Here is a 10,862-nt window from a genome sequence, read left to right as displayed (position 1 = left end):
GGTCTGGATCTGAACTGTGGGGCACAGGGGCTGTCTCCACGAGCATCTGAGCAATGGTGTCCGGGGGCAGGGTGTCCATTGGTGGCAGTGGGTCCAGGGGGAGGGCTGTACTCTTTGCTGATACCCATAGACAGCAGGGCTCCCCTAATACTGGTTCACATTCAGCTTAAGGTCTACTAGACCCCCAGGTCCTTCTGTGCAGCACTACAGCCTAGCCAGTCATTCCCCAGGCTGTATTTGTGCATACAAGTATTCTGTCCCAAGTGCAGGACTTTGTACTTGTCCATCTTGAATGTCATCTCATTGATTGTGCACTATTTTTTCCAGTTTACCAAGGTCACTGGATTCTTTGCCCTCCAGAGTGCCTGCAACTCCACCTAATTTGGTGTTATCTGCAAATTTGCTAAGTATGCACTCAATCCCATCTTCCAGATCATTAGTGAAGATGTTAACAGTACTGGACCCAGGACAGTCTCCTGAAGAGCCCCACTTACACTTCCTCAGAGCAAGACACTCAGCCGTTCATGACTAGTTGTCGAACATGATCCAACCAGTTATGTATCTGGTTGTACTTCCGGTGCTTTCGTCTAGTTTTTTATTTCCATAGCTTATTAATGAGAATGTTGTGGGAGACTGTCAAAAGTCTTCTAAAGTCAAGTTATATCACATCCACTCCTTCCCCATCCATGCAGCCTGTCACCTTGTTGCAGTAGAAAATTGAGTTCATTGGACATGACTTGTTCTTGGTGAATGCATGCTGGCTGTTTCTAATTGCCATTTTCTCCTTTGGGTGTTTGAAAATAGATTCTTGAGGACCTGCTTCATGATCTTTCCAGGTACTGAGGTTTGACTGACTAGCCTGTTATTCTCTAGACTCTTGCACATGCACTCTTGCACACACACACATGCACACATACAGTTTGCCTGCAGATAGACCTGGCACTGCTCATCTGCTCTGCTGGTCAAAAAGTTCAGGCACTACTGCTCTCAGATGCATCCTGTCTCACCCTGCCTACTGGAAGGCATCTAGTTTCTCTAAGTAGTCCCTAACCTGTTCTTCCATTATTCTAAGCTGCTTATCCCTTATCCTATCAGGGCTGCCAACTTCACTTGTCATCTGGTAGCTGACCTTATTCTTGAAGGCTAAAGTAAAAAAGGCATTAAATTCTTCAGCCTTCTCAGCATTATCCAGAACTAGATTGCCTTCTGCATTCAGTAAGGGGGACCTGCACTTCCATTGGTCTTCTCCTTATTTCCTGACATACTTGTAGAATCCCTTTTATTATTTTTTTTCAACTCCCTTGCCAGCTGAACTTTCAGTCTTGCTTTGGCTTTCCTGCTTTTCCTCCCTCCTTGCCCATACAATACTCTCATCCCTCTTCCCTAGTAACATGATCAAGTTTCCCATTCTTGTAAAATTCCTTTTTGATTTTCAGTTCATTGAAGAGATTGTTGTTGAGTCAGGCTGATCTCCCAGGAGGTGCTATGGGAGATGAGCCTGATTTTAGGTAACTGTGAGGTGCTAAAAGAAACACCAGTATCTCTGCCCCTCCACTTTGTTTTGCAAAGAAATAAATAAGAAGGGTGTGGGTCTGTGGTAGAGGTGAAGAGGTAGAATGTAGAAATGTTGGGCTAGTACTATTGAAAAATGCCTGCACAATACGTCCAATCCAGAATGGAGTCTTGAAATACTCTAAACAGCTGAATCAGTTTTTCCAAGCAAGGAAAGGACTATTAAGTTGCTTTCAATTTTTGCTAAGTTTAGAAAAATCTAGTCCTTTCATTTTATTTTTTATAATTTGACTTTGGGAAGAGACCCCTTTGCTGAAAAACTTCAAACTTAAAGGTGAAAGTCTTGTGATGAGGCAAGCATAGAAAAATAAAGGACTTACAACATAATGTCTTGCAGCTACAATGATGCTGGTTAAACCTATGCTCGGTATGAGATCTGTTGTTTAAATTGTAAGCTCTTTGGGGCAGACAACATCTTATGTATGTACTTGAACAGTGCACTGGTCTGTTTGGATCAGTGGCTCCTAGAAGCCTCAGCCACAAGTTTACCTAAAGCTTTTAAAGATTCGACTGTCAACACCTTTATCTGTACACAGCAATATTAAGTAAGTAGAAGTTTTTGTCCAAGATTAAAGTTCTTATGAATTTGCTACTCACATAGTTTTTGAGTACTTTCTACTCATAGCCTTTTAAAAGGTGGTCATACTGTGAGAATTGTAATGTGTTGTTTTTGAGATGTAGCTAAAATATTTAATTTGTAATTTAAGCCTACACAGGCATTTGCTAACAGGCATCTGAAGGTTGTGGTGTTAATTCATCTACCTGCATGATTCCAAAGTCAAGTTGTATTCATCGGTTTTTTGTTGATGTATTCTATTCTGCCTCATACAATTCAGTGGCCCGCAGGTGTCTAGTGCTAGAAATAGGATGGAGTGGGTGGGGAGAAGGAGTAATAAAAACCTTTTTGTCAGCAGAGTGAGAGCAGTAAATTCAGTTAAGCTGATCTTTTCAGTAAGATGATACTTGCTGCATTTTCTTTTCTGACCACACACCAGGAATGCTTAAAAAGTTGCATGTTAGGAATAAAAACATAAAACTTTCCTTTGTTTGATTTTAAGAAGGTACAACATGACTTTTTCTTTATAAAAGTATTGCTCAGGCACTCAACTTCTGTTACTTTGCTGTGCTGATAAGTTTTAAGAAGTACTTGTCCATGGTTGTCATCTGACATGAATAAACTTTACTGAAGTTTAAAAACTGCTTGTCATGACAGTACTGTTTTTTTTTAAGTTTTCTTCTAAAAAGATATTAATACTAAGAAAATAAGATGGGATATCATTAGTGCTATAGTTCTAAAATTAAATGGAGCCATGTAGGTGTGGGCATATTTGTTGATACATAGATTGTGTGCGTGTGTGAAAAGACTTAGGAAGTGTTTGGGGAGGTGTGTGTGTGTATTTGAACTGATATCTTTGTGTATTTAAGAGATCAGGTTGCTCGCCTATTTCATTCCATCCTTTTGTTTGGCTTTGTTTAACTGACAGGGTCTTGGAACAACACAAACTGACCAAAGAGCAGTGGGAGGAAAGAATACAGAACTGGCATGAAGAACACAGGGGGATGTTGAGGTAACTATTTAGGAATAATTCTTCCAAGATAAGTTTTCTTTATTTGAAATGAATTTGATTTTTGTTTTAAAACTCCTCCTTTTCACCCCCATCTAAACACAGGTTAAGAAGGATGGTTTAGTGAAGAGAGTATAGGAGCAGGGTGCCAGAGACCGGGGTTCAGTTCTCAATACATCCATACACTTCCTATGGGACCTTGGGCAAAGCTGTTATTTCCCTGGTGTGCAAATTTCCCATCTGGCTATAATATTTCCCTAGCTCACAATCATGGGTGAGGATAAAATTTAATTATTATGGGCATCTTTACACATGCTCTGCGAGTGGAGGAGGAGGGGTGCTTTAATTAGAGCAACTCAGAGAACTGCTATAATGGAAACGCCCACAGCATCTCGTGTATTCAGCATCCCCTGCTTCAAAATGGCAGGAGCACTTTTAACTAAAGCTTGCTCTAGTTAAAGTGCCCCTGCTGCCATTTTGAAATGCAGGGATGCTAAATACATGAGATGTAGAGGCTGTTGGAGCATGCCAGTTAGCACACTCCAGCGTACCCCATTAATCGAGTCTGCTCTGACATGCTGTAATTACAGTGTGTCGGAGCAGTGTCCCCACACGTCTCCAGGCACCCTATGAGGACTGTGGGTATGAAGGTGATGAGAACTGTATAAATATCTGAATAGATGTCTCCACAGTGCTTACAAACCCTCCAGAAGATTTAAATGAAATTAATTTGAAATGCAAAACTTAAGCAATCTTTAGTTCCCCGCTTCTCTGCCTAGCTCATTTTTTGTCTTTTAATTATACTATCTTCTCTCCTCAGGGAAGATTCTATGATGGAGTACCTCAAGATTGCACAAGATTTGGAAATGTATGGAGTTAACTATTTTGAAATAAAGAATAAAAAGGGAACTGAATTGTGGCTAGGTGTTGATGCTTTGGGTCTGAATATTTATGAGCATGATGACAAGTAAGTTGTTAACATTTTATATTTTTCTCCTGTGCAGGAGCCCTTGCTGAAGTTGGGGTCTATATATAGGACACACTGTGCCAATATGTAGTAAGGGATGATTTTCATCCTAAGAAAACTACAATTTAAATAAAAAGATAGAAAGAGTGGAACAAAAGAACTACTCTGGTTTTAGTAGGAACTGCCGTGTAGATTTCAAATTTGTATTTCAAATCCAGAGGTTTTAATGACTTTTAACCTTTTCTTTGTATTGCTGCTTTCTTGCTTTCCATACTCTTAGGATCTTAATTTCACTGGAAATGAGAACAAGGACAGTCAGATATTCTTATAGCATAGATGGAACAACTCCTTAAATAGGAAGCATTTTACTTGTAATAACTGCAGTTAGAAGTAGAGCAATGAGAACATCAAAAGCTGTCCTGTCCATCAAAAGTGTAATTTTTTTTCATTGAGGAAAACTAATAGATTAAAACATCTTTTTCTGTTTAGGAATTTAGGAATGCTTTCTGTTTGCCCATTCTTTGAAGAAGGAAAAGTTAAAAACTTGCAAAATAAGTATCTAAAAGCAAAAGAACAGAGTTATTCTACTTTCTTTCTTTCTTTCCAAACACTTTAAGAGCTGCTTATTATATATGCTTTCTAGATCTTAAGTATCATGTGATACTAACAGCAGATTCAGGATGAGTTGAAATGAAACATAGTGGGTCAAGCATTAGATAGCTGATACCCATTATTTTCAAATTAACTGCCTCCCCTAATAAACATACTCCCTGAGAGTATCTTTGGCAAATATGAATTGTCATTAGATAGCAATATAGCTCTGACGAGGCGAAGGAAAAATCGTTTAGAGTGTTCAAATAAAAGGCCTCCTTTCTGATGATCTGATGAAGCTTGTCTCATTGTCTAAGCACATTTGCAGTTTTTAACTTCTAATGCTTGTAACTGAGATGATGCAAGTGGAAAATACTTTTAGTCCAACTGAGAAAAACAGCATGGTTGAAATAGCTTAAATATGTATACCTATTTCTGGTATTACTATAATTGATTAGATTATTTAAATAATCTCATGTAGGGGATAAAATTTCAAATTGAATTATAGGATTGTAGCAGCATTCAATTCTCATGTAACTTTTAAACCATCTTCTCAAACTTACTTTTGGTTAAATTTCAGTGTTTGTTATAATGAAGACATGCTTTAGAGTGAGCATTTCTTTTGAGAAATTGTTTATCCTCTTAAATGAAGGGTATGCTTAAAGTAAGGGTCAACAAATTATGATGTTCAGTACTTGAATACATTATGAATAGTATGCGTCAAAGTTTGAAGCTTGTAACACCCTCTCCTGATGCATCACAGCTGACTCTCAGCACCATACCAGCCTGTGAGGACTATGTAATAATAAATCGTTTGCTAAATTATCTCATTAACTGTCATTCCCTTAAGCTTTTTCCAAAAATCACTTTAATATTAAAAATGGAACCGAGAAAATGGGAAAATCGATCCCTTTTGATATTTGTTGGAAAATGCACCATTCATGCCTCTTATTAAATATTAAGAATTTATTTTTTCTTTTTGAAGGTTGACACCCAAGATTGGGTTTCCTTGGAGTGAAATCAGAAACATCTCATTTAATGACAAAAAGTTTGTCATAAAGCCAATTGACAAGAAGGCCCCTGTGAGTAAAGACTGAGTCTGTGGGTTATTTTTTTCTTTGTGGAATTTAAGTATACATTTATGCTATTGTGGCACTTGGATGAGTGTGGAATTCTTTCCTGCTAATTTTAATTGGCTCTGAGGCTTTCGTTACCTTACATTGACTATTTAGTGGAAAAATAACTGATGATCAAATATAAATGTTCGTTTTAAATTATACAGGGAAAAATATGTCTTTTCTTACTTTTTTGCTGCCCACTACTGCAGCATCCTCCTTTTGAATTGTAGATTGGGTCCAAAAAAAGGAAACTCCAAAACCCTTCATGTGTTCGCCAGTAAATTAAAGTGCATCAATGAGTTTCAACCATTTTGGAAGACCAAATAAATTATTTGTGCATATGCTCTACCTTGAAGAGTCCAAGCATGTTCTTGAATGGCTTTTCCAGTTAGTAACCCTATAGATATCTGCTGTTGGATTGACCAAAGGAAGAATTTCAGTTCCTGTAAGAATAAACATAGTCTTGCAAACCTAGATATATATTATTGGTGTATTGATATTCAATAACATTTTTTAGACCATAAGCACTCCAATGCAAGTATTTTAAATTTTAAATATTTCTTGCTAGGATTTTGTTTTTTACGCACCTCGCCTAAGAATTAATAAACGGATTTTGGCACTCTGCATGGGAAATCATGAATTGTACATGAGGAGGAGAAAACCTGATACAATTGAAGTGCAGCAAATGAAAGCCCAAGCTAGAGAGGAGAAACATCAGAAACAGTTGGAGAGGTATGGTATTAAACCTTCTATAAACCATAATAAAATACTATCTTAACACTTCAAGAGATCTCAGGGGCATGGAATCTGAGTTCTTGGTGTTCCGGAAATCAAAAATCTACTACTTATTTATGTATTTAAAAAAAAGAGATTGCAGGTTGGAATGGATCATCTAGCTTTTTACCAGATAACCTTGTCTTTTGTGAAAAGATTACTGAAAGCTCTGTCATTTTTCATAAAGCTCTTACTTTTGCTAAATAGTTTAAACCTCTGTTGCTTGATTCTTTAAGATTTGGCAAAACTTCAAGATAGACAACACTAGTGGAACCTAGTACAGCATGATTTTTCTTTAACCGTTAGAAAACACTGTTGCAATTTGTAGCACCAGTATGGTCACCTGTCCACTAAAGCCTTAGACATGATTTGGTCCAGCTTGACTAAACATGTTTAGTTGCATTACAGGCCTGTTTTAAAGATCTTTCTGCATTCCATTTCAATACAATAGAATTCCTTATTTGTAGTGTAAACTGAATGTGAAACACGTTCAAGACCTAAAATCTGCTTTTGCAGATAGCTGCGTAAACTGAGAAACTCCTTTGAAGTCATGACATTTAAATGGCATGGGAAGAGGATTTATTCCCCTTTGGTTTAGCACCCATGCCTGTCTACTCAGCACTACTTTTGTTTTTTAGGGCACAACTAGAAAATGAGAAAAAGAAAAGGGAAATAGCAGAAAAAGAAAAGGAAAGAATAGAACGTGAAAAAGAAGAATTAATGCAACGCTTAAGACAAATTGAAGAACAGACAATGAAGGCACAGAAAGGTAAGTTCTTACTTTATTTTCAGATTTATATCCCACCCTATCTCAAAGTGGCTTACAGTAAACAAACAACCCAAGGATAAGGGTCCCCAGACAACACCCCAAAACAGAACACCAGCTTCCTCCTTCCTGCTGAAACCCACTGCTCATTTTATTGTTTTTTTCCCTCATTTCCCATTCCAAACCTTGCAAAAGTGTTAGGTGAATGCATATGGGTAGTTTTAGTTCTGTTGCTTAGGATTGTTTTTTAAGTAATTATAAAATTTAGATACTTTTCCTGGACAGTTTCAGGTACAGTTCCAACTTAAACATTTTTTTTATATTTGTTTGCTTAAAGAAATGCTTTATGTGCTCAATGCTACACGGCAGGTTCCTTAAACGCTATGAAATGAGAAACAAGCCAACAATAAGCACAAAGGAAATTGAAAAATAAGACTTTTGAAACTTTCCAGTTTTAGCAAAATAAAAGGGTATGATGAAAGGTAAAGCATGTGTAAATTAATCTCAATTTTTGAATATTTGTTTAGTTTGCAGTACGGGTTATTTAGTCTCAAGTTTGTGAGATGCTGAGGACTTGAAGTTACATTAAGTGCAAAGTTTTAAAAAGAAAAAAAAATTGAAAATACAAAATTGTTTACCACAGCAAATATAATGCTGCCCCCTTGTGTTTCTATATCACAACAAACTCTCTAAGCACTATTGGTGTATTTACATACATTATCATCAGGGATCCTGGTTTTCTCCGTTTAAAAAACAAACAAACCCAATTCCTGGGTTAGAAAAGTAACCCAAAATCCATATTTTGTCATGATCAAAATGAAACACCACTAATATATAGTATAAGGCGGATGATAAATCAGGGATCCCGGTTTCTCCCTGATAAAAAAAAGAAAATCCCCAATTTTCAAGTTAAAAAACTATCCCAAAATCCATATATATGGGATACTTTTTTAACCTGAAAATTGGGGATTTTTTTAATCATAGAGAAACCAGGATCCCTGATTTATCATCCGCCTTATCATATATGAGCCATTATCAAGTAAAAACAAATCTAAAGCCAGCAAAATTGAAATTGCACTTCTTACTGCTCCCCTGATTAGGACAATTTAAAGGTGATATACCTACCAAATGGTGTATATAATTTTCTGCGTTCTTGGCTACAAACTTGGAGTTTGTATTATGGTAATAGTGAGCTGCACTTTAGGCCCTCCCACATACCACCATCTGGGGACTGATTTTGCTACTTTCAGTGGTCTTTGAGCATTGCACCACTGTTAGACTCCTACCAAGTGTGTGCGTAAGCCCACATGCAGAAACCACCCCCTCAAAGCTGACAAAAAGGAGCACTGAGTGCAAAGTCAGGCAGTGAAAAAATATGAAATACAAGAAGTAATGTGCATGTGTGGTGATAATGTTAATTGTACAATCCCATTCTGTATTTTCCCATGGGAGCCTGTCTCATTCTATGTGCAGAAGGAATAAGTGAGTCCAGATTGTGAGTGACTTACATGAAAGAGGCTGTTGTCTAGGCCTGCTGTCTGCTTTGTAGCAGAAGTTGGAAAATGTAGTGCGTGAGGAGGCAAGGGATATTACAGTGAAGAGATGGTATCTTTACTACACCAACTGAATGCTACTTTGGAGAAATGGATTCCTATCTCTGTCACTGCTACAGGATGCTTATGTGATGCAAGGAAAGGTAGTTTAATCAGGCTTCTCACAGGTGGTTACTAATTGTATGATGTTCTAGGAATCAGATTTGTAGACGTAGTGAGCACTCGCAGCTGTAACTGAAGTCAACAGAAATGATACTTTGACCACACAAGGGTAGGGGCATATGAAAAATTTACTCTGAGGTAAAAGGGGGCATGGCATTACAGTATGTCAGCTGCTGAATAGTAACTGTTCATGTGCTTACTGCAACCCTGCAGTAATTGGAAGCTAATTACTGTGGTAACTTTAGCTAGCTCCCAGTGAAAATGGGGTAATCTGCCATGGGTTAGTTTCCATTTAGCATGGGGTAAGAGCACGCAAATGGATAGTTGCTATGGAGCTCCGATGCATTGCAAAATATCTGTCAGTAATTGTTCCTGTATTCACACACTACAGCTCTGTAATGCTAAGTGTGTGGAAGAATGGGTCCTACTAATCTCAAATTAGGCACCCAAAATTAGTATATCCTTCTGACTTTGACCTCTCCATGCCTTGGGCCCCTGACTATAAAACCTCATCTCTCACAAGGTGTTGTGAAAATCACTTTTTGTGAACCTATTGGGATAGCATTAGGCAACATAGTCATCTGCCTTCAAAGAAAGATTTGGTTTGTGTGCAGTAAATAAGTGTGGTGTCATACATTGGAAATAGAGAATCACTACATGTTAGCAGGGCATGGTCCATCCTGTGCTTCACTTAATTATATTGACTATTTATTTATTTACTAGATTTGATTTATATGTTATCTTTCTAAGAAAAGGCTCTGGGTGGCTTTCAGTGCAAGGCAGAAATTAGAGAAAGAATAATATATTACAGTAAACTGTTCCCCCTCGCCCTCAACCCCCCAAATACAAAAGCAGTTCACCCTACTTTTTCCCCTCATGCTCTCCTACCTCTGACCAAGAAGGGTATCCTCGACCCCCACCCCAGTCCAGCCCAACCCAACCCAGTCATTCTCACTTAATCCATAGAAGAGAGTATCCAAAAAATTTCTTGTTGTGTGTCCCCCTCACCCCCACTCCTCTAATGTCAGCTCACTCCCAAGCCTACCCAGACAAATCCACTCCCTCTGTTAGTGTCTCTCCCGGCCTGTACCTGCCTCTGTTATTGGCTGCATCCTGCCTCCAGACCCCCTCATCCTCCCCGTCCTTCCTTCCCACCCACCAAAGAGACACATTATTTAAAATCTAAACAAAAATAACAATAGAATATTGATTCCCCCCCAATCTTTGTTGTTTCCAAAGTGGTGTCCTTTTTGTGGTGCCTACCCCAAGGCAGCCTGCAGTCAATCCCATGGTCCCAGACTAGCTAGACCTTACCCTCTTCCAGCTTATGTGGGTATGTGGTATGCCTGGTGCTCAGTATCTCCCACCCCCCTCCAGGCTTGTGAGTGTGATTATTTTAATTTATATATTATTTCTATTTTTATATATTTATATTTCTATTTTTTATCTATATGATGTATCACACACACAAGCCTGGGCTGGGAAAGGGAATGGGAATGCACTTTTGTCCTGATCAACATCCGGTACACTAATTTGTACCAAGGCACAAAACAGCTGTTGCCATTTGCCAATAATATATCACATCTAGTGCACTGACTGATACTGGAGCATGGGGATGCTGGCTAGTCCACTTATGTGCTATCACACAATGTGATCAATTCAATAGGAGATAGGGTGCTATGCTAATGAACCTCACATTCAGTGTACTGTTTCATGGCAAGATGACCATACTATTTATGGACAAAGAGGACGTGGTTATATTTCCTGTGCGTGTCACCAGTAATCATGTACAAG

The 10,862-nt window shown here is 38.3% G+C and overlaps 1 protein-coding gene across 2 annotated transcripts in view; it reads left to right on the top strand.

The window, feature by feature from the left end:
* Positions 1–10,862, top strand: part of RDX (radixin) — an 83,324-nt gene that overhangs the window by 59,136 nt on the left and 13,326 nt on the right. For both annotated transcript variants that reach the window (XM_019524471.1, XM_019524470.1), the window contains exons 5-9: positions 3,057–3,140; positions 3,958–4,104; positions 5,681–5,777; positions 6,382–6,545; positions 7,226–7,356. In XM_019524471.1, coding sequence (XP_019380016.1) covers positions 3,057–3,140; positions 3,958–4,104; positions 5,681–5,777; positions 6,382–6,545; positions 7,226–7,356 — 623 coding nt within the window. The remainder of the gene's footprint in view (positions 1–3,056; positions 3,141–3,957; positions 4,105–5,680; positions 5,778–6,381; positions 6,546–7,225; positions 7,357–10,862) is intronic.

This window comes from Gavialis gangeticus, unplaced genomic scaffold (genome assembly GCF_001723915.1).
Source record: "Gavialis gangeticus isolate Ggan-Ray unplaced genomic scaffold, GavGan_comp1, whole genome shotgun sequence".
Classification (NCBI taxonomy): Eukaryota; Metazoa; Chordata; order Crocodylia; family Gavialidae; genus Gavialis; species Gavialis gangeticus.
Note: the sequence above shows the minus strand (reverse complement) of the source record. Positions and strands in the feature narration are given on the sequence as shown.